Consider the following 26913-nt stretch of genomic DNA (forward strand, 5'->3'; position numbering starts at 1 on the left):
TTTCTTCTAATTTTTATGCTGCTATCTTATTTTTTCCATCATTCTTAGCTCATTGATGTTGAACATGACTTGTTCAGGTTTTATGGAAACAACTCCAAATTACTATAAGAACCTGAGTGCGTCAATATTTCTACAAAATGGATTTATATGGCTCGTAAGCATTTACAAATAAAGTAGGAGGGACATATTCTCTAGTTCGGCCACAAGTGAATATGCTATTAACTAGCTTTGTTTTATAAACCTTTGGAGTAGCTATTTGAATATGTCCTTCAAAAATCTTCTCTGCTCACTCCAGTTTAGTTTTTTTTTTTTTTAATTGAACTACTTTTGCCTAGTTATTTGAACAATTCCTAACAAATTTTGGTTTGAGTGTGAATATATTTTTTTTTTAAAGTTTGAATTGATTGATTTTTTGCATTATAGGGGCTCGCCCTACAGTGAACTAGTAGACGATGAGTCGGGTCTAGTTATGATCGAGCTCAAAATGACTAGGCATGGATTTTAATTGAACTAGCTTCTGATTGGATTGGAAAATGTATTTGCATGTGAATCATTTCAATGGTTCTCATAGTTACAACAAGATAGCTTGAGAAGGACAGGAAGTAAACTGGAAATCAGGAAATTCAGATACAATTCAGCTGTTATATAGGATCCCTTACGTAGAGAGTCTATTGTAAACAACAAGAGTGGTAACTGAAGTTTGTTACATCATGAGAAGAAACACCAGCTGTATGGTACAAATAGAGTTTCTTGAAGTTAGCTATTTCAGTTATACTTGAAGCAAGCATTTGGAAGAGATTTTGTAAATAAATCTGCGCGCTGATCCATTATGGTAATGTGATGCATTGTTATTTGATTGTTGTGATAACATTCCCAAATGCAGTGGCAATCTATTTCTATATATTTGGTCTTCGAATGAAAAATTGGATTCTTTGCAAGAGCTATGGGTGAGGTCTTAGCCAATACATTGTTATTTGATTATTCTTGATATATTCCCGAATGCAGTAATAATCTATTTCTATATATTTTGTCCTCGCATGAAAAAATGGGTTCTTCGTAAGGGCTATTGCTGAAGTGCTATCTCAATATAATGTGGTTGGTTGAGACAAATTCTGAAATCTTGCGGTAAACATCGCAGTGGTGGCCATAGTAAGTGCTCGATATTCAGCTTCTGTGGAAGAGAGAGCAACCGTTGTTTGCTTTTTTAACCGTCCATGAGACGAGTGAGCCAAGGAAGATACAGTAGTCATTGGTAGACTTGTGATCAATGGGATTACCTGCTTAGCCTAGTCTGCATAAGCGGTGAGCTGAATATTTCTCTGGATACTGGTAGAACCAAATTTTTGGTGCCTTCAATGTACCTTAAAATATGTTTAACTTGTTGGAATTTATACTGAGATGGTCGGTGCATTGAATGACCCGCTTGATTAAAATCAACTGCATAGGATATGTTTGTTCTTATATGAGTAAGCTATTGTATTTATCCAATGACTTTGTGATAAAATGAAGGATCCATGAAGTGATTTTAATCTGTCTATTGGGGTTTTTCGTTGAGAAGTAGTGTTTTTAACAGGCTTGGAATTTAGCATTCTTGAATTTGTAAGAATATGTTGAGCATCGATGTTTGATTTATATGTAATACGTGTTTATCTAGAGTTGCTGAAATGCCCAGAAATTGTGTTGTCCCCAGATTTTTCATTTTTCACTGATGCTGTAAGTTTGTGCAGAATGTTATTGATGGTTTTCAGATCATTCCTTGTTAGTAAGATGTCATCATCATATATTAGAATGTAGATTTTGCGAGGTATCACTATGGTAGCAGAAAATAAAAGAATTTGTTGAGTTGGGAGTGAAGTTTAGTTGTTGTAGGTATGTTTACTGGGTTGCAGCTTGCAAAGAAGAGGTAGGAACCAGTAAGAGTGGTAGTAGGTGGTGTGTGTACTATAATATGGTTTTTGGAGATTAATGTCTTTTGATAAGAAAAAACAGCCTCATTGAACATGACATATTTGGATATATAAATTGTGTTGGTTTGAGGATCTTGACATTTGTATCCTTTCGGGAAGATACAGATCCAAGAAACACAATTTTTAGAGAGGAAATAATTTATGTTTGGAATAAGACTTGAGCCAAGAAAAGCATTGACAACCGAATATTTAGATGTGATTATATGGGGGTAGTTTGCCATGCAAGGCCCCATAGGAGACTTAGTGGATTACTTTTGACGGTAACTTATTGATCAAGTAACGTGCAGTAAGAAAGATGTCTGTCCATAAGTGTAGAGGTAAAAAGACCTCAATTAGCAGAGCGTGAACTGTTTCCTTAAATGTTTGTGTTTCATTTCTGCCAAACCATTCTATTATATAAAGGCAGATGTTTTGATTTTGAATGCCCTGTTGTTTGAGTGGCGTAGTAAATGTGTATTGAGATACTCACTTTTCCATCTGTGCGGAGAATTTTTATGAGTATTGAATTGATTTGCCACCAGATTTTTTTAATTATTTCAATTTCTCAATTATTTTATTTTTATTTCAAAGAAGATTCACCCATGAGAAATGAGAGTAGTCGTCCACCAAGACGTAGTATTTATATTACTGTGTAGATGGAATATGGGAAGGTCTTCATACATCAGAGTGTATGATATCTAAGGGATGAGAGGCATGTGAAGTAGGTGTGATAAAGGGTAGCTTACCACTCTTTGTGAGACTACAAGAAGTGCATTGATATCTATTGTTAGAGCAACTTAGTGAAGCAATACATTTTGTCAGGTGCTTTTGCACCTTGTGGGATGGGTGACCGAGTCTTCTATACCAAAGATTTGGAACCTGTTGGATGGTTATGAGTGCTAGGGAGCTCAGTGTAGTTGTATAAGTGTTATTGTACTGTATTGGGTAGTCGCTGCACACTCCTTCAAGCATGTTGGTCTCCATATTCTTGAGAGTATAACCTTTAGCCGTTAAAAATGTAAGTTTATGAACTGAGAGCAAATATAGGAAAGATTGGGAATATGATGAATATTTGGAAGGAGAAGCTTACACGTAGGTGTGGGTAGCAAGCATTGCCCAGCATGAGCAACGGGAAGTTGATGAATTTTCCCATGGTAATAGAACTATTACCCCTGTAATCTTGAGTGTTGGTAATTTGATTAGGATCAATGATAGATGCTCTGTTGTACCACTGTCCAAATCAATTGTTGTTGGTACTACCTGTTGATTCAGTGACCAAAGCAGTATGTGACTGGCAATTCTTATCATGACTATGCCAGCATTTAAATGCAGAATGCCCTGATTTATTGCATGTCTGACAAACGAGTGTTTAAGATTTTGAGAGTTACGTTTGTTGCTATTAGAGTGTGGACCTGAAGATTCTTGATTCTGATTGGAATTGGGATTGAAGTTTTGTATCTGCCAAATCCCCTGGTTGCAGCAAGGGCGATATGAGCAGATTGTCGCATTTCTTTGGAAGCTTCTTTTGTCAAATTGAGTTCCTCATTGCATAGTAGTGTGTAAAGATCATAAAAACCTGTGGTTCGAAGATTGGTTCTAATAGATGCCTTGAATGTGTGGTAAATTGAAGGAAGACCGTTGAGCGTATATAGGATTATGTTGGATTATGTCTGCAGGATTCAGGGATGCGCCTGCAGCAGTTAGGGTGTCAACTTTGTATTTTATTTCGGATAGGTATTACGTCATAGTTTTTTTTTTTTCATGGATATAGTATGCAGCTTACTCTTGAGTTGAATAATGTGTGATCTATCAGTAGATTAGAGTCTGCGTTCCACTGTTATCCAGATTTCAGAACACGTTTTAAGATTGAGGATCTAGGGAAGAAGAGGGTAAGAGATGATTGAATACAATACAGCTGCCAAATTTTGGTCTATAATTATCCATTTTGTATAATATGGGTTTGGTATTTCAATCTCCTTGGAATCAAGAAGAATGGATGAACTCTGTTTGCTGCAGATTCCATTGAGGAATTTCTCACACCTATTGGCACAAAACAGCATCACAACTTGAGCCTTCCAACTGGATGATTTTCAGCAGTAAGAGGAGTTGAGATGATACCTTTGATATTTTCCATGAGGAATTTTAATTGGGTTGGGATGGGATTATCACATGGCATTGCGGTAGAGGTTGCAGTGGGCTTTGCTACAGTGGCAGAAAAGATAGAATGAGAACTCATTATGTAGTTGAGATGCCAGTGGGCTTAGGCTCTGATGTCAGTAAAGATTTCAATGGTACTCATAGCTACAGCAAGAACAGATAGAGAAGGACAAGAAGAAATTAGGAAATAAAGAAATTCAGATACAATTCAGATGCTATATAGGACCCCTTATATAGAGAGACTACTGTAAAGAACAGCAGTGGCAACTGAAGTTTGTTACATCAAGATGAGAAGGAACGCCAGCTGTACATTGCAAGTAAAGTTTCTTGAAGTTTATTATTTCAATTATGATTGCTTAACAGTGCACATTCGCATGACCATCTAGTATGAATGTGTCTTGGATACGCTATGATTGGTTTTCCTGTATGCATGCGACATTAATGAAATATTATGTACCTTGAAGAATTCTTTGTTTGAAATCAAGTTGATTTCAATGTCAATGAATTAATTTTAGCTATAATCGAGATTGGATCAAGCCCTTACTTTAGCCAACTTTTGATCAGTTATGGGTTGGATCAAGAAAGCTTCGATCTACTGTTCATCTAAGGTTGACTCCAGATATGATTGTTACTGGCCCTAGCTTTAAGTATCAATTAATTGCTTTCATAACTCCCCTAAGAATTATTGATTGTACTAGATGGACTGCAAAAGGGTTAAGTTTGAGCCCACTTTTCTTTTTTTCTTCTTTTCTCATTCCTGTCTCTTCCAATTTTTGGGTGGAAAATTGGTAGTTTTTTCTTGGTCTGGTACTTCTACACTGGTCTTTCTAACCGTTGTAGGTGTGGTTATACTTATCTGCTGTCTTTGTGTTGGATTCTCCTTGCCATCTGCTTTTTGACTTCTCATAAATGACTCGAGAAGAGAAGAGCTCAGCTTGTCAATTTCAAATTATTTAATTAAAGGGAAATTTACATACTTAGCACAAAATTCTTATGCATTTATATAATTCATGCCCGAACTTTCATATTTATATAAGAACGTGGATTTCACTTTATAAAAGTAGTAATAGTGCTATTTTTTCTTTGATATTGAAGATTTGAGTGCTACATGTGTAAATATGAAAGCTTAGGTGTGAGGAATGGAAATACATAAGAACTGTGTGTTATGTATGAAAATGTCCCTTAATTTAAAAAAAAGACTACAAAATTTCTTTAGTTTGTGAAATAGAGGGTGAACAGTATTCCGATAAGGAAAAACGAAAAGGCTACAATTAATCATCATTTATTGCATTTTTCTTAGATAAGGCATCACTCATTCCTTATTTTAGTGATCTTTGATGTGCTGGATGCTTATTTCATATAATTATTCTGAATGCAGTGTTTAGCCCAAAAGATTTAGATGAATACAGTTGTTGAATAGAATCCCACTCCCTTTGAAGTATGTCAACCTAATTGTTGAAGTTACTATTTTTATTGCACATTATTTATTTATTTATTTATTTATTTTAACAAGTCAAAAGGCGAGGCAGTTTGTCTTTGTTTTTGACACAAGATTATTTCTAATATTCAACTAAACAACTTGGCATAGGGCGGAACCGGGCAAAGGCTCATATGCAAAGGAATGGGTGCAATGGGAAAAGCGTCTGCGAGAGGTTTTGTTCAGAAATGCCGATTATCTCAACTTTATCCAGGTAGGGTAATGATTAGGAACCTTAATCTCTTAGTTTGTAGTGAGATTTGTGTAATCTGGCAATAATTATTGTGCTGCATATTATACCTTTCTTTAGTCAGTAATTTTATTTCAATTAATTCTCTTCCAAGTTTCATTTCCTTAATTTTTTGCAAAATGGTGGTCACATTCTTATTAATGATTTCCATTGATGCGGGCATCATCTGTATCCATCCCAGATGGATTTGAGAAGAACCGGCCTGCCCAGTTATGTCTCGAGTTTGGTTTGGGAGTTCCGTCCCCAAGGGTGGCTTTCCTTACCTTAATTAGAAATATTAAGGTTAATTTGTTTGGGATTTATAGAAGCTGATTTAGACTTTTGGGTTTTTTTTTTTAATAATATCGGAGATTGTTTTATCTTATTTTCTGCTCTTTGGCGTGTTGTAGTCTCTTCCTTCTTCAGGTGGTGTGTATGCAGCTTGATCCGGAGTTGTTTGTTGATCCCCGTTGTCATTCTTATCCGTCCTACATAGAACCGGCTTCTTTTCCGTACTGTTTTTTTCTCAAAACAGCAGCTGTAACCTTGTTTTCTACTCAAATTTTATTCTTCTCTCAAATTTTTCTTTTTTATTATTATCCAAAAATTTCATGACCCCTTTTCTAGATCCTTAAACACTATCTAGAAACCCTAGATCAGTGTCATTTATCCTAGATGCCCCTCACCTTCTTCTATTTGGTAAAAAAAATATTAGCCTTATTAGGTGGACCTTTCAACTATAAAAAATAGTTGTGTTTTGTATTCTTGAAATTTCTTTTGTAGAACAATTTGTGCTGTCAATGCATTGGCGGAAATCTGAGGAAAATGCAGGAATGGTTAGATGATATATGGGCGTTATGTTGTATATAAATTGTCTCCTGATGATTCAAAATTTGCTTTCAGTCAGAAGATTATTTTGACCTCATGTAAACAATCAGAGGACTATTTGACACTTTTATAGCTGGGCTGCGGCATTATGTTATCTTTGAATTGTCGTGTCTGTCTGCATGTGTGTGCGCGCGCGCGCAGAAATTTGCTTGCAAGGCGATTATAATTACTCCATACAAAATTACTGAACATCATTTGTTTTTGCATTAATTCATGCACATACGGTTAGTAAAATTTATTAACAGAGTATTCGGCAATAGAAAAGTATAATAAGAAGTTGAATTCACATACATAAAATGTAAAATCAGCCAAACACATCCAAAATCCATGTCTTTCGCCATCTTAATATTTTTGAGCTTTGCTGAATATTCTGAGTTTGTGATGCTTAAACTAATTTTTCATTTTAATCTTCCAGATTCCATTTGACTTGGCCGTCAAGCAAGTCACAGAACAACTCAAAGATGTCGTAAAAGGTGGAATTAGAACTCCAGAATCTGAAAAGAGGAGATTCGGCAACCTTGTTTTTGCAGCTGTCACACTCCCCGTGCTTGAGATCAGAAGTCTATTGGAGAAGGTATAACAATACTTATTAGCATAATTTTCACACCATTCCACATATACTGTATATCAATATAAAATGCCCATTTCATCCTGTCTTTTTTATAAAGTTTGGGGATTATTTTAATATGTTTATAGATTTTGGGGCTAAAATGACCTCATGTAAACAGTTAGTTGACTATTTTGACACTTCCACACAATTTGTATCTGTTGGCTCAATTTTTTGTCTCTTTACTACAAATATTTTTTCATTATAGCATTATCATATGTTGTATTAATGTAATGTTAATTCATAAAAACAAATATTTTCAGTTGGCCAATAAAGAATCTGAAGTTCAAGCATTCCTTAAAGGCAAAGAATTGGAGAAAAGTCTAACCAAGGCTCATGTAACCCTGGCTCACAAAAGGAGTCATGGGGTGACAGCCGTTGCTAGTTATGGTGTTCACCACCATAAGAAAGTCCCAGTCGAGTTCGTCGCATTGCTATTTTCTGATAATTTGGCTGCTTTTGAAGCACGAATAGGATCCATCGAAGGTGAAAAGATAAGCTCTAAAAATGAATGGCCCCACACTACAATCTGGACTGCAGCAGGAGCTTCAGCTAAGGATGCAAATATGTTACCACAATTACATTCTGAAGGCAAAGCAAAGAGGATAGAAATTGATCCACCTCTTACAGTGGATGGTGTGTTGGATTTCTATTGAGGTTAGTTAAGGCTCTTATTTATTCTTCCTTGACAAAAAGGGGTGATTTTGTTAAAAAAAATTATAAAAAAAACAGAAAAATTTTGGAAGAAATGCTGATTTGGTGAGTAATTGAGTCTCCAGGAATGTTCATTTGTGGGTAGAAATTTTTGCTCGGAGTATTTATGTTGTTATGGTGCTAAACTAATTATAGTTGTATTTTGATTTTTTTTTAGACTGGTAATGCATGCGAACTTTTAGATTTATCATTCCCATTCTTTAGCATTATGTTATTCTTTTTCATAATGCTAAAGTAATAAAAAGTTAACTTTGTATTACTTTGTTGTTTATAATAAAATTAGTCCCGGTTGCACATTTCGTATATATAAAAATAGAAACTCAGTTCAAATAATATATGATAAAATCTAACATCTTATTAAACAGTAACAACAATCAAAATAAAAATAAAATAATTAAAAAAATTAATTTTATTATGATGTTAATTTGAAGTATAGGCGATCAATTTTACGAGATAATTATATTTTTCAATGAAAGTCTTCATGTTCGATCACTTGGCGGTGGAATTATCTAATTGATTCTCATTTGAAGAAGTCAATTCTTTGTTCTATTCCTTGAACATTTGTAAAAAATTATATCACTGGAGCTGGAGATCGGAGAGGAGAGATACGTAGGGCAAAGATGCAAGAGAGGAAAGCGGGGAAGTGTACGTCGGGGATATACAAAGGGTATAGAAGAGTTATATCTGCGTTATACCTTCTTTAATCTCCTCATAACCTACCTGCAACCTAAAAATATATGAAAACAGAATTGTGAAACTTAATAGAAGGTACAAGTAGATTACAGGGAGATTATAAAGGATATAACTGTCATGTACCCTCTGTATAACCCTGACGTACGCAACACTGCGTACGTCTTACGTACAGACGTACGCAATTTTTTTTTTCCGAGGAAAGAAGGGCAAATGCAGCCAAGTAATAAAATCGAGAAAAAATGCTGACCGAATAAAACCCGTGGCTCACTTTGCACCACAGCTAATCAACTGCCCTAAACAGGCCCTTGATTGAATTTTGCAAAAAGCTAACATAGATCACAAAATTTGCAGCTCACACAGGCCACATCAAGACCCAGCTCATGAACATCTGCCACAATAAATATTTTAATTTGACATCATCTTTCTAAGATATTGAACTAATTTTAAATATATGCACGCGTCAATCACGTTTAAGCAGGCCTTTAAACGTACAAAAGCCTCTTTAAGTTAAAAATAGTAATCTTTTGAATATTTATAACACTGTAATTTACAATAGATATTTCATACAACTTTTTTTCAATTAAATTGATTCACACCATCAATTCTCAATCAAAAAAGCGCCTTTTAATTTAATTCACAACAAATACACTTCACATATAACAATTAAGGGTTTGTTTGGGACAGTTGCAACTTATTGAATAATTTGTTCATAAGCTGATTAAAAATAACCTAATGATAAGCTAGGTGTTGTGATTAAATCAGGCGGCTGCCAGAAAACTGCCACCGCACTAGGTATCTAGGTGCGGTGTAAAAACGTTATTTTCAACATTTTCAAAACGAAGTTCACCCAAACATGTCATGTGTGTTTTCAAAACTCCACCGCATCAAATAAGTAGCCCCAAACGAGTCCTAAATCAGTATTAACTATATCTATTTAACCGCTGAAGGCCTGTATAGATTACAGAAAAGTGTTTGGTTGGGAGCATTGAGGAGCCCTAACTTCATTCTCATACATTTTTTATCGGGAATTTTACATAAATATCACAAAATTCTATGCATTTACATATTTCATATTTATAATAACATTTATAACGGTATTCTTTATGTGATGTTACAGACTTGAATGCTGAGCATGTAAATATTAATGTTTAATTGTTAGATATGTAAATATATAAGAATTGTTGGTATGCATGTAAATGCACCCTTATAGTGTCTCATTTATATAAAAAATAATATTAAGATCACATAAAAATCTAACATTAACATACACACATCAACTTAAAAAACAATAATCTCATTAAACTTTACAGCAATGAAACACCTAAAATAAGTAGCAAAGGCTCCAATTGCTTCTTAAGTTATATGTTGCCTTCTCCCTGCGCTGCAAAAAGACTCTTCTAACCCTACCAGCTAGTTAAGCTAAGATCTTCAATCTATCTTATGAGAGAAATTGTATGAAATGATAACATTAACCTTCATTGAATCAGTTTGACAATATTCATTCATCAGCAGCCTCAAGTTCTGAAACAAATTTCTCCAATCTCTCAGCATCAGCATCGTAATCACGAATACGAGAATGATTAACCGTACCATCGTCTTCGCTCGCACGGATTTGCTTTCCTCCAAACCTATAAAATTACAAAATCATACCAAAAACATTTGTTTTTTATTTCAAGAAAGCAATCAAAACCTTCACTAGTGGGCAAGGAAAGGTGGTTGGAATAAAAAAAGTCATTAAAATGTTCTATTTCAAAATTTGTGCGGTTAAAATGTTATATTCAATGTTTGGGGTGATTGGTATGTAAAAACCTCAATATAAAACTAAAAGCCTAGTAAATGATATCAAAGCATAAATAAAACTTCTCACAAGATTCCAACTGCATGGAAAAGTATGAACATGCAGAGAATTTTGAAATATTGAGAAATTAAAACAAATTTAGAAGTTCAGAAAGGCACCATCTTCCATTCATTAGCTCGATGCATCTTACGGCGTTGTTCCGATCCTTGAATCTGACCAAGATAACACCTTGTGGATGATTCTCACAGACCTGCACATAACATGTAGGAAGATTTACATACCTACCACTCAATTCTTATGCATTTACATATCTAATACCTAAACTTCAATTTTTTTACGTAAGTGTCATCTTACCTATGCATGAAAAGGTGTATATCACTCTTTTAAAGTTAAAATGATAGTATCTCTGATGTGATACGAAAATTTTGGATTGTATAAATGTAAAAAAGGTAAAGTTTAGGTTTTAGATGTGTAAATACATAGGAATTGGGTGGTATTTATGTAAATGCCCCTAGCATGTATTTTAGAATGAAGAGAACCTAAGAAATTGTAACAGTACATTATTCCTTGCTAAATGTAGCAAGGAGCTATTAAATCAAGAGAAAATGCTACTCATTCCTAAAGAATTCATCAAAACCCAATATCTATTATGGCCTTATTTAACAAGAAAATTGAGTATGCCTGCTTAAAGAATAAAACTTATACAAGTACCTTTGCTCTGATGCAATCAATTTTATCCTTAAATGTTAAATTATTACAGATGACTTGTTGAATATGAAGAATATACACATAATTTGGTAAAATTAATTTGTTAATGGATTTGTTTATGATTGGAATTTGCTTTGGAGATATGATTATGGGTATTTTCACATGGCAAGAAAGGCACATCCCAACAAGAATCACTGAGTATTAACTTTTAAGGAAACCCAAGGATTGCTAATATCAGAAGATGGATGTGCTTCTGTGAATAATTATATATCTATTTAATAGATATATAAACATATTAAAATTTTGACTTGGAACTTCACATAAAATTTTAGGAAGAAATTAATAGCCTGACCATAATATTTTATGGATATGGCAGGATAATGCAGGCCTATGTTGATTAGAATATGACATTAAGTGGCCAACATTTTGGGGCTTCGTTTAAAGTGCAAAAGTGCTGTGTGTAAATATGAAAGTTTAGTTGTGAGATATGTAAATACATAAAACATTGTGAGCTATGTATGTAAATGCCCCTAACTATAAATCCTCTTTAGTCAGGGAATGAAAGCAAATACCAGCACACCAGAAAAATTAAGTAATTATGGGCAAACCTTTACCGTAGGAAAACCGACATATATAATGCAATATAGATGATTAACTAAACCATAATCAACAAGGTCAACGAAAATAGTGGGACTCGTCTTACCTTAACGGAGTCGACAGGACCAAGATTTACACATTCTTCTCGGACATCTGCTTCAAGCTCTTGAAGAAGAGTCTCGTCATCCTTGTACGAATTAACAAAGTCATGAGCAAAAATGGCTCAACGATGTCAAGATGGTTAATAGGCGGTAAACAATCCACATTAACTTGGCAGGAAATCTCATGGCTTACCCTTAATTCAGCACAGCAGGAGTGAACATATTCCATAGGATAACAGTAGCAGGGATCAAGAGTTTTGCATCATCACGGCCACCTTCGTGCATTTACATCAGTAATATTAGGCTACGAAACGAGATTTTGCAAGACAACACCAGCACAAATAGCAAGAAATCAAAAATATAATTGCTTCTACGTTACTAATTTAACACTTCAAAAGAGAATAATGAAACATGAATGATTGCTTGATATTACAGAGGTAACTCTGAGCTTAAAGTTGAAAACTTGCATTATCATCTTTGATAAGAAGATTTATATACATACAGCTCAATTATTATGTATTCACATATCTAACACCTAAACTTCAATTTTTTACCTATATGCCACCTTACATATGCATGAAAAGGTGTATTTCACTTTTAAAAGTTAAAAATAGTGGTATTTTTATGTGACAAAAGATTTGTGTGGTATAAAAGTACAAAATCAAAGTTTAGACCTTAGATATGTAAATATGTAAGAATTGGGTGGTATGTATGTAAATGCCCCTATCATTTGTAATATGGGAATGTTGCTATTGCAGATTCCTAAACAAAATTTAATTTAAAATAGTATCAAACCAGCTTTCGAGTTATTAGGTTTTCAAATATGTAAGAGCCAAAAATGGGTGAATGGGTCAAACATACACAAAGCCGAATTTTTTCATTTCAAATCCTTAAATTTACAATGAATGCCAAACAAATAATATAGTCTTCCAGAAAAAGTGGACAATCAAGTAGCAGAACTCTATTGCCCACAAGCAGAATGTAAATTCATCCTTGGTTTTTTACTCGGATATACAAAATCAATACTTACCCCACCCAAGCATCTTCTCTTCAACCTTCTTGAGTTTCTTTTTTTTGTTCTTATCGATTTGTTTTGTAATAAATTTCTCTCCTGTAAATAAATAAAAAAAAAGTTGAAGGGCCCTGAATATAAAATTCCAATATAAATATACATAAAATACGTAGCTGCTTGTAGAAATCACCTTTTTGTTCAAACTTGGCCTGTGTTACTGACATAGGGATCTTCCCATCAGAACGCAAAGGTACACCATCCAAAATTTGGGTTGCTAATGCAACAGAAGGTTCCTTGTACATAGAATTTATTATTATTATTATTGTAGAAATTCTTGTGTAAAAAGCAATTTGGTTTCCATAACGTTCATCTTACAATTGGTTCGATGTAGAAGAAAGTAAATTTATGACTAATACCTTCATGTATGTAACAAGTGCATCCCCTTTAACTTTTCCAGTTTCTCTGTCCATATATATCTTCACCCGAGGTTTTTTGGTGTCAGGATCCTATAGACGAGAATTTCGACAAAATAGAAAACGATCAGATTACCAAAACAGAAAGTTGAGCAGCCCACCAAAAAATTCTCTTAAATCATCTCCCTTCCAAAATAAGAGACTAACATTCACTCAATCTAATTAAGCACCGAACCCAAATAAATGAGAGAAGTGCTAAAATAATCCCATGACTTTTTACAGAAGGGTCATTTTAGTACCAAAATTTGTAAATGTGTCAAAGTAGTCAGCAGATTTTTTTTAATATTGGTTGAAATAGTTCACAATGAGAATTATTTTAACCACTATTAAAACAACCTGGGGACTAATTTAGTACGTCTATAAAGTTTATGGCTAAGATGGTCCCATCAAAATAGTTAAGGGACTACTTTGGCACTTACTCCAAAATAAATATATTTTTAGCTTGAGTCAGGTTGGATTGAAGCATTCATTTCATCATTAAGAACAAAGATTGTTATCCAGAACTCATAAATCATGAAAGCTTTCTGAATATGGCATCTTTTACGCTTGCTTATTGAAACAACCGCACGATGGTAATTCGTTCAAAAAAGTGGGTTAAAATATTTATTTCTTCTAAGTTGACTACATTGATAGCGTGAGAGTAATTCTAGCAAGATGGTATAAACCAAAATGCAATGCAATTTGATTAAACTCACAAATATCAAAATTAATCCCTCATCTACAAAGGGGTAGAAATTGGGTGATTTCCTATAATTTTGAAATTATTCTGAAATTTGTAAAAAAAAATTGGTAAAATAAGAATATGAAATCCTGATTAGAAGCAAACGTGAGATTATGTTTTTTTTTATGATCAATTTGATCAAATCATAGCATTGAACAGTCATTGCCGGGTCCCAAGCTCCGAATGTGAAAAGTGGAGGGTTACTTTAAATAGTCAACAGTAACATAAAATTTATCGGAAAAACATAACATGAATTCTTTTGATCAATATGTAAATACTAGGTCATTGCCTAGAAGTGATGTGATGTATAGCATAAAGACAGTGAAAAGTGTACAAAAACCGCTACACCAGCGCCCGAGTGTGGTGTCAAATAAGCAAAGTCCCAATATTACGGACGGATGCGGGTAAAAAATTGGTCCAAGAAATTAAAATTAAGATAAGATCTCGGAATATAGGCATTCTCACCAGTTAATTAATGGAATTAGTTGATATTATGGTTCATAAAAAGATTAATATCTTATGTATTCAAGAAACTAAATGGATGAAGAAAAAGCTAAAAAAATTGATAGTTCAAGTTTTAAACATTAGAATTCAGGTATGAGTTGCAAGAGAAATGATGGGCGTAATTATAAATAAGACTTTGAAAGATAAAGTTTTAAAAATTAATGGAATTTGAGATAGAAGTATTGCCCTTAAGATTATTGTTGATACTAAAATTTTTAATATTATAAGTGTTTATGCTTCTCAAGTATGTTTAAACATAGGTTCTAAAGAAAAATTTTGGAATGACCTAGAATAATTAATACAAATGATACATCTTGAAAAAAGAATTTTTATTGGAAGAGATTTAAATCGAAATGTCGGTAGAGTGGTAGAAAATTTTAGAAATATTCATGGTGGCTACGGTGTGGGAGTGATTAATGAAAAAGATAGTCATATTAGATTTTTCTTTGGCGTATAATTTTGTTATTGCTAATACTTTATTCAAGAAAAGAAATGAGCATATTATTACTTATAAAAATGGATCTAATAAAACACAAATTGATTATTCTTATATGAGAAAAAGAGATCGTCGAGAATGTAAAGATTGTAAGGTTATTACAAGTGAGAATTTAAATACTCAACATTGATTATTAGTTCTGGATATTAAGATGAAGAGTTGTAAAATAAAGAATAATAAGAATCATTATCATAGAATTAGATGGGAGCATATAAAAGTCACAAATAAAATTATTTTTACGAGTAAACTTCAAGATTTCAAAATTTGGGATGTTCATGAAGAAGCAAATTCGATATGGAATGAAGTAATAAACAAGTGACAAAAGATGTACTGTGAGAATCAAAAGAAAAAGTGTTTATAAATAAAAATAGTTGGTGGTGGAATAATAAAAATGTGCAAGAAAAAATAAAATATAAAAAATTATGTTATAAAAATTGGTTTAAATGTAAAAGCATAGAAAACTGAGAAAAATAAAAAATGACCCGTTGGGGGTCTAAGAGAACAATCTGTGACCCTAAAAATTCTATATTTAGTGATTTTTATAATAGATTAGATACAAAATATGGTTATATATATATATATATATATATATATATATAAACTAGATAAAAAAAGAAGAAAAGTGAAGTTGCAACTTAAGTGTATTAAAGACGAAAAAATCAAAGTGTATTTTTTTTAGAAAAAAATATTTAACATAGGGGGGTGAGTTATTTTGATAAAATTTCCAATGAAGTTTTAGAAAATACGATCTACCTTAGTGACCTTAATACCGTTAATAATAATAAAATGTTTCATTATTACCGTTGCATTAGTTAAAAAAAAGTTGAAGAGGCTTTAAAGAAAATCAAGAGTGGAATGTCTGAAAGACCTGATGACATCCCAATTGAAGTGTGGAAATATTAAGGAAATTTGGGAGTTTCCTGGCTTACTAAACTCTTTAATATTTTTTTTAAAAACTAAAAAGATATCTGATAAGTGAAGAAGTGTATTTTGGTCCCCATTTTTAAGAATAAAAAATGTGCACAAGTGTGCAAATTAAAGAGAAATTAAGTTGATGTGTCATACTTTAAAATTATTGGAGAGGGTAACAAAGCATAGTTTAAAACAAATTACAAAGATTTCTCATAATCAGTTTGGATATATGTCGGGCAGGTCCATTATGAAAGTTATACATTTATTGAGAGGTTTGATGGAGAAGTGCAGAGAAAACAAGGTGGATCTACATACGATTTTTACTGATTTAGAAAAAGCTTAAGATAAGGTTCCAAAAGATATCCTTTGGAGAGTTCTAGAGAAGAAAGGTGTTCATGTGACTTATATTCAAGTCATTAAAGAAATGTATACTATAGTTGTTACTTGTGTTCGAATAGAAGGATTGACCAAATATTTTCTTATTTCAGTTGGATTTCAGCAGTGACCGACTTTAAGCCCATATCTTTTTGCTTTAGTTATAGATGATCTTACCGGACATTTACAACCGGACATTTACAAGAGGATGCACCTTGGTGTATTTTTTCGCTGATGATATCCTTCTAGTGGATAAGACTAGAGAAAGAGCTCAGGAAAAATTTGAATTATGGGGTCTAAACAAAGGTCTAAAGGCCTTCATTTGAGTTTAACTAAAATTGAATACATCTAATGTAATTTTAGTAGTAGTGACTCCAGTGACAGAGTTATGACTATGAGTGATCAAATCATTAAAAGATGTGAATGATTTAGATATCTCGGTTCTATTGTTCAAAGTGATGGTGATATAGATGAAATGTTATTATAGAATTCAAGTTCGTTGGTTGAAGGGGAGGAATGTTTCAGGCTTATTGTGCAATGGAAAAGTACTGTCTAGACTGAAAGGAAAATTTTATAAAATGGTAGTGAGACTCGCAATATTTTATGACATTTAAAAGAGAAGAATAAAACTAAGTTATGTCTTGCCGAGATGAAAATGCTTAGGAGGATGAGTGGCTTTACACTTACAAACAAAATGCGAAATGAATATACCCGTGATAGGGTTAGTGTAGCTCCAATGGCAGACAAAATTAGAAAGAGTCGTCTTAGTGTTTGGTCACATAGATTGTTTGGTCACATTAAACGTCGACCATCTGCTGATTTAATTAGAAGATAGATGTAATAAATTTGACTTACGTTAAGAAAGGCAGAGGGGCATGTTGTATAAAAAATGATCTTAATTTATTAGAATTAAATGAAAATATGACACTCAATAGGCTTGTTGTTGTTATTGTTGTTGATCAAATAATATCAATGTTTTCAAAGTGTGATGTGAATTATAAAGATTCATTTTTGCTTCAATGCACACAGTGCAATAACAAGTGCTGACAACTTAAATATCATGTATATTATTATGTGTATAAATAGGCATTTAATCAAACTTAAATTATATAAAGTAATAATTTTCAACAAATAAATGAAACAACAATTGTAAAATATGGAATATTTAAGAATGACTTAATTAAGAAACAATTAGACAATATTCTTGGCATAATTTATTGTGAAGAAGAAAATAATAATAGTATTTACATAGTCCTTATACATAAATAAATAAAATAAATATAGCACTTTAATACAAGATTACAAGACATAGGAGATGCTCAATAATAATACATATATACTATTTTCTCTTAAAATGAAACTAAATCACTAGAAATTTACTAAGGTTAAAAGCCTTTCTTATATTGTTTACTTACCAAGTTAGAAAATCCTCCAAAAGTACAGTCATTTCACCCTCTAAAGCTCTAAATATGCTTTTTATTTATTTTTAAAAAATTTAAGATTTTTTTATGAATGAAAACCAAATTTGAAACTCCTAATGTAGCAATGCCCTTCAAATTAGAAAACAAATACCGAGTTGACAAAACAAAAAGTTTTGAACATAGATATCGTTCATTAAAATAATTTAAAATTCCACCCAAAAAAAAAGAAATAATTTTGCAGCTCAAGTAAATTCAGATGCCAAAATTTCTTCACTATATATATTTTTTATGGTGAAGTAATCCTTTGCAGACTTAGTTAATAAAAACTAAATAAAGAATGCTAGACATAGTAATCGAGGCAATTAAGTTTCAGCAATTTCCATTTAAGGATTCAAGAAATAAACAAGGAAAAACCAATTTCTATCATTGGAAATATAATGTTAGAAAATTAACCTAAAATAAATAAAAAAAGTGTGAACTGTAGATATTGTATTTCATATAAGATTTAATGATACTTGTTCTATAAATCTTATAAGCCGCTGAAAGTAACTATCTCCGAGTGTAAGCCCGCAATAATACAATCATATACACCCTGACACCAACTAAGAGGAGAGCAATCCACCCTCACTCTCTAACTCAGACTTCCGTATGCAAAAAAGGGTGCTCAGGCTAGCCTTGGACATCACATAAAAAAATGGAGAAAATTAATTTATATATGAATAAATATATAAGGCTTTCAAATACCAAGGAAAAGCAGTAGCTAAGGTAGTGTTAACTGAAACGTGTGAGAACATTGTCAGGATTTAGGCCTTTTAAGAAGTTCTCTTTCAGTCCTGCTGCAGAAATCCCCTTCAACCCCCCTGATAAGAACTTGAACTCCTCTCGGTATTCCATAACCGTCCCCTTCTGAGTCAGAGCATAGTGTAGGTCTCCTTCCCAAATGGCTTGGAAACACTCCAACAGGTAATCCTTAAACTCCTCCCATAAGTGCATTGGATGCCTTGTCTCCGTCCACTGGAACCACGCTAAAGCCTTCCCCTCCAAGCATAATTCCGTTGTCATGAGCTTCTCTTCCTCAAACAAACCCGTTGATCACAAAGTATCGCTCCACCTGATACACTCATCCATGTGCATCCTCCCCTTCGAATATTGGCATCTTCAATTTCCTGACCCTTGCATTTCCACCCCAACCTTGTCTTCCTCTGGTATTTCCACCCATGTGTGTAGGGTGGAGCTCTCTCATTCAGTCATAGGCATATCCCACTCGTGAATCCCTCATTTCTCCATCCTTCTTCCGTGCTACTTACACCATCCAGCTAATTTTCGGCACGTCCCCCTCGATCAAAAGTATCCACTCCTCATCTTCTCGAAGTCCTAGGGGCGTGCTCTTGAAGGTAGATGAGGTATTCTTCGTTTTCTCGCTTGATCTGCTTACCTTTTGACCTATCCAAGGATTCCCTAATCAATCTTGGGTTAGAATTTGTAATTGGAGTGGTCAGCACAGCCTTGGCTTGCATCTCCATGAGCTTTTTCATCATCTCTCGCATTTCTCCTATGCTCTCAAATTCATCCTCCATTCGACTTTCAATGGAAGAAAACCTATCCTCCATGGTGACGAGCCACTCTTCCATTCCCGATCTGATTTACCCCACCTCTTCTTCTAGCACATCCACTTTCTTTGTTGTCACCCCAAAAAGATCTATGCTCTAATACCAATTTGATAAGCCCCGCACCAAAATCAGCAAGCAAACCACAATGAAGTGGCAAGAAAGAGATGGAAAAACTCAAGTGAGGGTTGCTCTTATCAAAAACAAATGCAAATAAGAAAGAGACAACAATGATCTACTTTTCGAGAGGTAGATGGGCTCTCCCACAACCCTAGATGTTGTTAGGAACACCACCAAAAGAAAAAACACAATAGCCACCAAATACATGCATAAAGAAGCAAATCCTAGGTTATTCCTTTTAATAGAATCCTCTCACTACATTTCAAAAACTTTCCTTCCAAACCTTCCCTCCAAACTCATTTAATTTCTCCTCCATGAATAGGTGATTCAGACCCTCGGGGACCCTCTTTGCTCCCTGCCTTTTTCGGTCGCAGCATCCAGCAGCTCACGCTCAGCTCCTCGCGGAAGCGACTCGGATCCATCTCGCGGAAGCGACCGGCCCACATGGTCGATTGGAAGTGCTAGACCTGTCCCTTCTAAACCGGATCACGTATAGACGTAACAAGCTTCAACACAAGCATGTTTAACTTTAGAGTTTCTGTCGAAACTCCAAACATTACACTAAAAGGCATCTCAATGTTTAAAAACTTAGCTATATTCTACTTAAAGGGTTTCATGATCTGCCTCACTTAAGTAACCGAGGTTCTCAATAGTTTTCCTAACCCAAAATTATCAATCAGGCATATAGAATTCTTAAGATGGCCCCTAAAAATTCAAAAGATGGTTCCCACCATGTAACACTTTGTCCCATCTGAAGTGCAAGAGGTGGCTCCCATGTAACAGTTTGTTTTGTATAGCACTTAGTTTTCATCTTCAGATTGGTGTAATTATCTTATACCATTTGTAACAGCCCAAACTCTCATCAATCAAGATAGTCAGTTTTGGCCTAATGGTCTCACGATTTTATCCCCCCCTTGGTGTAACCCAGGAGGTCATCCATAACTTTGGAGTTTCGGCATAAACTCCAACTATCATACCAGAAGACACCTCGATGTTTAAAAGTTAGTTTCATTCTACTTCAAAGGGTTTCACAAATTTCAACTCACATGTCTTCTCATCAACCATTAACCAACCAGCTTCATTTGAAAAACATGATGAAAGGAAGGCATTCAAATGATTTTTTAAGAAAATACTTTAAAACTAACACTTTGTAATTCTGTACCCATCAAAATTACGAAATTTAACCATAATCATTGAAAGGCCCTTGGATGCTGGCATGTTGCACAATGTAGCACGGCCTATTTCTTAGCTCAAAATTCAAACCCTCAATATCACAAAATTTTCACTCTCACAATTGAAAATTATGTAAGACAGTGGCGGGACTAAGGCTGTCAATTTGGCTAGTTGTTCGTGAACAGTTCATGTTTGGCTCGTTCGTTTCGAACACGAACAAATTTTTAAGTTTGAATTGTAAACGAGCAGAACACGAACAAAAGTTTGTTCGCTCGTGTTCGGCTCGAATTGGCTCGAATATATATATATATATATATATATAAATATATAATATTATATTCATAAAATTAAATATTATAAATTATAATTAATTAATTTTTATACAAACAGATTTTTAGAAAAATTATTATTTTAAATTTATTTAAAAAATTATTATTATAATAATTTTATATTCTAACAAGCCAATTTCGAGCCGAACAAGAACACATTGTTCACGAGCCAATTTTGAACTACTCGAACACGAGCCAAGCCTGAGCTCGTTTACAGCCCTAGGCGGGACAATGGCCTCTTCATGTACTAAAATCCTTGAACTACTAGTAAATTCACAATATATAATTTAAAACACATTTTTGTACAGTGAAACAAATTATGTTAGCAGAAATTACCTAAACTAATTATAAAAATTAATCTCAGTATCATCTAACTGCCCACTAAAATTAATCTACTAATTAGTGACAAAATTTAAGCCCAACTTAAGCATAATATTAGAAAGAAAATATTTTTGAAAAAAAAAATAAGTTTCAGTATCAGGAAAACGTGCTTCCACAAGTCCTACTAACTAAATAAATTCAACCATGCATAATAGACAAAGACAGATATATAGCATATAAATGAAGATAAAATCAAAGAATGTCACTTACCACTTTAATGTATCCACACTTGGAAAAAACTTCAGCAACCTGTGAAGCACATGCCAAAAGTCAGATCAATCCTGTACGTTAAGAAATAAACCAAGGAATTTAGCATTACTTTGAGTGGTCATGGAGTTATGGTTGCAATACATTAGAGAGAAAAAAAAAAAACTCTTTTATTAAGCCGAGCATAGAGAAGGTGGCCTCATTTGATTCCACAGAAAAGATTAAAATCATGTGTTATACTATAAAGTTGAAAGAATGGTCCGCTGAACTTACTTCCTCAGCCGTAACGTCATCCGGTAAACCCGTAACATAAACATGTGTATTAACCTTTAAGTCAAACCAACTATCTGGAGCCTTATTTGGTTCCTGTTGATATGTCACCAAGAACCATTATGGATGATTTTCCATTTTCAATTATCACTCCCAATATATGTGATTAAGTTAAAAAGAACACTCTTATTCTTATTAGATAATCCAGGTAAAGTAATAAAGGACCTTCTTTTGAGTGGAATTATCAGGCAATTTTCTCTTTCGATCATCGTTCTTTCCAGGTTCGGACTTATTCTCTGTTTCAAACTTCTTTTCAGCAACTGATTTGTTCTCAGATTCAGTTATATTTTCAGCTTCGGACTTGTTTTCTGCTTTCTCAGACTCAGCAGAACCCCCTTCAACAGCAGGAGCATCTGCAGTGCCAAACGTTGGGAATACTTCCTCCTCATGTAAGAAAGTCATCTCTTCAGGTCCATATTCCTCCGTTGCAGTGAAATTATCCTTAAAAAGTAGAAGATCACATCAAATTGCTTCTCTCCTAAATTACTCAAAACAGAAGTACAGAACCAGGAACTAAACAAATAAAATAAAGGGAAATTTACATACGTAGTATACAATTCTTATGCATTTATCTGTGTAACACCTAAACTTTCATATTTACATGCATAACACTCAAATCTTTGAATCACATCAAAAATACCACTAGCACTACCTTTTAAAAAGTGGGATGCACCTTCTCATGCATAGATTTTTAATACCAAAGAGTTATAAATGTAAATATCATACTTTAGGTGCTAAAAATGTGAAAACATAAATATGGTATGGTATATATGTAAATTTCCCTAAAATAAAACACAATGCAGGCTGAGAGAAGATACAGTTTCGAGGAATACTCGAGAATTGATGAAAGAAAGCAGCATATAGACCACATAAACTAAAAGGCTCCACGGTACATTAAATAGCTAGATGCTAAATGCAACATTATGATGGAAGCGGAAAAGAAATGATTCGGCAGGTAGAAAACCATAATCAAAAGTTGCAAATAGCAATGTTTCTAGTAAAATAACTTTATAAAAAATAGATGAAAAATAAACCTTCAGGATCTAAGAAAACAGAATGATTATTCAAATAATGCAAATCCATATATTTACTTGAGGAACCCATGCTCTTAGACTATGATCCCATTTGTAAATAGTCCCATCATCATCAGTAAACTCTTCCTCTCCGTCTGGCGGAGTCACTGGCCTATCTTCGAGGCTGGTTTCTATTCCTCTCTGTATTTCCCCAATATCACCGTGGCTGCCAGTTTCACTTTCATGATTCAAAGCCTTTGTTTCTGCCTCTACCTCATTGATCTCTTTTTGCCATTTTGCGAAATCATCCGCACTATCTAACATTTCAACAAAACATGTATAAGAGATCATCTACTAAACAATAGCTAAACATATGGCAAGAAAATAACCTTCAGCTGCAGTAGTATTATCATGACTATGGAGGGGCATATTTGCCAAAAGCTCAGGAAATGAAGAAAGTGGCAGCCAATCACTCTTCATAGAAAGGTGCCCTCTGAAATGTACCCATTTGTAAAATGCTCTGCCCAGTTCAACAAATAAAGCTAAGTAGGCTGCACAACAGTATATAAACTAGATGAGCAACTTTATTCATGTATGCGAAGCGTGCAGGTACCTATAAACCATTTAGGTGGGCATGTCAAGGCATAAAAGAAATGGCAATTTATCAGCTATTGTTTTAAGAGCACAAAGGCATCAGTAGTGGCTTTTTAGAATTAAACAAGTAAAATTTACATACCTACCACACAATTCTTATGTATTTACATATCTAACACTCAAAGTTTCATATTTACACTTATCACGTCTTGGTTTCAACCTTTTGCATGAAAAGTTGTATTTCACATTTAAAAAGGTAGTAATGATGATATTTATTGTGATATTAAAGATTTAAGTGGTATGCATGTGAATATGAATGTTTAGATGTTAGATATGTAAATACATCAGAATTATGTGGTATATATGTAAATGCCCAATTAAACAAACTACCCCAAGTTCACTATATAAGCATGATTATGAAAAATAAAAAGAATTGAACTATCATAATTTACTGAGCAAAAACTGGAAGCCGTGACATTTAAAAATTTACCGGCACACTCACCCCGCAATTCCGAAAGAACATAAGGCCCTAGTTGTTCTGCACACGGCCCAAGAACATACCAACCCACTTCTGTGAGAACCATGGCATTCCCAGTACTGTCATTCTCCATACTTAATTCAAACCTAACAACAAACGAAGAACATAAATATAAAAATATTCTTATATTGACAGCCGTATAGAAACCCTATTAAAGGTAAAAAAAAGCTGAATCAAATAATACACTTCAAAATACCACAATGAATAGGAACTCAACCATTAACATGGGGTTCAAGCTTCTGTGATCCCAAAAAAAGAAAAATCATAGGCCTTCAAGTATCTTTTTCACTAATTCCAAGATAATTTAATAATTTAACAACATTAAATGCATTCCAATTATTTATACATATAGGTTTCTTAAACATATAATTACAAAGTAGCCAAATAGCTTATTATTGATTTATTATTTCTTGTTTTCCAACAAATATTTTTACCAAAATTAAAAAAAAAAATCTTTAACCAAAAAAATGATGAAACAATTGACTTAATATTTCAATATGATACTTAGTCAATATAAGCATCTCCAAAACATAAAAACTAAGTTAATTAGAGACTTACCATTTTGTTTCTTTGTTGTTAGAGATGTCTAAGAGCTTCTTTCTCAATCATAGTTCCTATTTGTTTTCCCAAAATTAAACTTTTTAAATAAAATTTTGTGAAAAGAAGAGAAAATTTTACACTTTTTTTCATTGAAATAGGCACTACCCTTTTTGGGGTTGCCTTCCTCATCTCAAAACAATCAAGAAACTATCCTAAAAGAAACCATGGTACAAGTGAAGCAAATATTCAATTTATAGGTCTGACCAAATGTTAACATTCGGTGCCCTTCTTGTTTTAACGCATGATCAAACATAATATTTTTCTACAAGAATCACACATTTACTTGCTTCCTCATGACTTAATTTTCCATAAATACTTGTTCACCACAAAAATTTTGGGTGGGTTTTACCAAGTATGCTTTTATTAATTAAATGGTCATTACAAAAAACAGTCCATTGTAAACTTACCGAGAACCCTAACACTGTCCCTCAAAATGTAGTTTTAGAAGGGATTGAAATTACTCTCTTTGCACGTTATGGAAAGATCAGCACATGACTGCAAAATATTTCTAGCTTCTGCAAATTTGCATCTAACACTCCTTTTTTTTCTTTATTTGGCCTTTCAATACACGCATATAGTGACCTAGAATGGTTAAAGCGAAACAAAATCAATAAAAGACATTTTTTTTTCCAAAATCCATGCTTTCAGCACTAATTATTGAACTTAAATTATAATAAAAAAGCAACTCAATTTAGTATTTTACATAAAATTTAAATCATAATTGAAGCAGATTACTTACAATGAGCAACGCATGAAATCAGATTCATTATGACGGCTAAAGATTAGAAAAATTGCTCCTAAATTCTACTCCGCAAAATTGAAATCAAGCTGTGTAGTATTCACTCACTTACTGCCACAGTGGGAAGCGAAAAAGTGCTCGTGCAGCAAAGAGGCGGCGACGGATAGGTTTAACGGCGAAACTGCTGCGATACGAATAAGAAGATTACGATGAGGTTAAATGAGGTTACAGGAGGAAAGGAAGCCGATTGTGGCTAGGATAAATCCCTAAACTAGAGTCAAAAAAGAAGAGATGAAGAAGAAAACGATGTACCGGCCAAACGTGTCTCTCCGGCGACATTAGCAGCAAGTTTCAGGCTGGGCGGCCGGCACCGGGGCGTGGCAGTGACTTAGACGGCGTGCTCGACGGTAGAGTATGTGAGGGTACTGGGAGATCGCCGGATGGTTTAGGGAAGACGTCGGAGGCGACGGATATGGGTTTTGTGATCCGTCATATCGCAAAAGTAAACCGGCAAATGGGGTTCTAATTATAGATAATTTATCTAAATAATGTTTTTTTTTTTTTTTTTTTTTTTGGTTTTTTTTTTTTTTTTTGGCTATTTACATGCATCCCACACAATTCTAATAATATTTACATCTGTACAACCTAAGCTTTTATATTTATATGCATAACACTCAAATATTTAACATCATATCCAAGAATCTCCAGAAAATTCAATGGATGTCGCTAAATAAATATTAAAGAATTGCATAGGGATTGTTAAAAGACAGAGACGCCAAGTGTCGACTCTTTCGGTTGAAACTATGAACTGACTGAACGAAAGCACAGTCGAATGAAAGAAGAGAAAGCACGTGATTCGAGAAACAGTCATTCCCCTCGATTGATTCTGAGATTTTTCACATAGATGACCAAAGAGCGTCACTTTCTAATCCTCTTAGAAAGTTCATTATTCTATGAGAGTTGCCCGCTAGATTACGATGATACACCTTCAGCTTTGCGGTCCAAGTTCACCCTGAGGACAAGAGGATCTCTATTGAGGATATTGTTGAGAAGATCGATCAAAGGTATTCCAGCAGATTGAAAACCGTTTTCTATCAATTGAATGACTGAATGACAACTCTAACAAGTCTTAAAAGTCTTTTTTTCAGCAGATATGAAAACAGAGAGGTGCCAACGTCAGTTGTCAATATTATATGGCCCCAAAGTCAATTACGAATATGAAAAGACCCTATTTAAGCAAAGACAGATATACAATTTGTGAGATACCCCTAGAACCTATAAAGTGAGAGTCATTTCTTCAATAAAGAACTATTGAATTTATCCTTTTAAAAAAATGTGTTATTATATACTTCATTTCTCATTTTTTCTTACTATCATCCCCCTTTACTCTATAACTTGAGTGTGATTCACGGGACATTTTTTGATTCAACAACTAACTTTTTAAGAGTGAAGC

The 26913-nt window shown here is 33.7% G+C and overlaps 2 protein-coding genes across 2 annotated transcripts in view; one reads left to right on the forward strand and one right to left on the reverse strand.

Moving 5' to 3' along the window:
* The window catches only part of LOC110023611 (tRNA ligase 1), a 146469-nt gene extending 138283 nt beyond the window's left edge, over positions 1–8186 (forward strand). The window contains 3 exon segments of the mRNA XM_020723101.1: positions 5692–5794; positions 7113–7271; positions 7568–8186. Of these exon segments, the coding sequence (XP_020578760.1) occupies positions 5692–5794; positions 7113–7271; positions 7568–7960 (655 nt within the window). The 3' untranslated portion in view covers positions 7961–8186.
* Positions 8187–9966: 1780 nt separating this feature from the next.
* Positions 9967–25980, reverse strand: LOC110023541 (splicing factor U2AF-associated protein 2). Its single transcript, XM_020723016.1, is given in 16 exon segments — positions 9967–10339; positions 10668–10759; positions 11921–12001; positions 12123–12190; positions 12946–13026; positions 13118–13220; positions 13344–13433; positions 21650–21688; positions 21920–22012; positions 22142–22417; positions 23068–23306; positions 23379–23468; positions 23471–23509; positions 24086–24207; positions 25573–25644; positions 25773–25980. Coding segments are annotated over 14 exon segments (1530 nt in total). The 5' UTR covers positions 24195–24207; positions 25573–25644; positions 25773–25980; the 3' UTR covers positions 9967–10209.
* Between the last annotated feature and the right edge of the window lie 933 nt (positions 25981–26913).

The sequence above is a fragment of the Phalaenopsis equestris genome, unplaced genomic scaffold (assembly GCF_001263595.1).
Source record: "Phalaenopsis equestris unplaced genomic scaffold, ASM126359v1 Scaffold000224, whole genome shotgun sequence".
Lineage (NCBI taxonomy): Eukaryota > Viridiplantae > Streptophyta > Magnoliopsida > Asparagales > Orchidaceae > Phalaenopsis > Phalaenopsis equestris.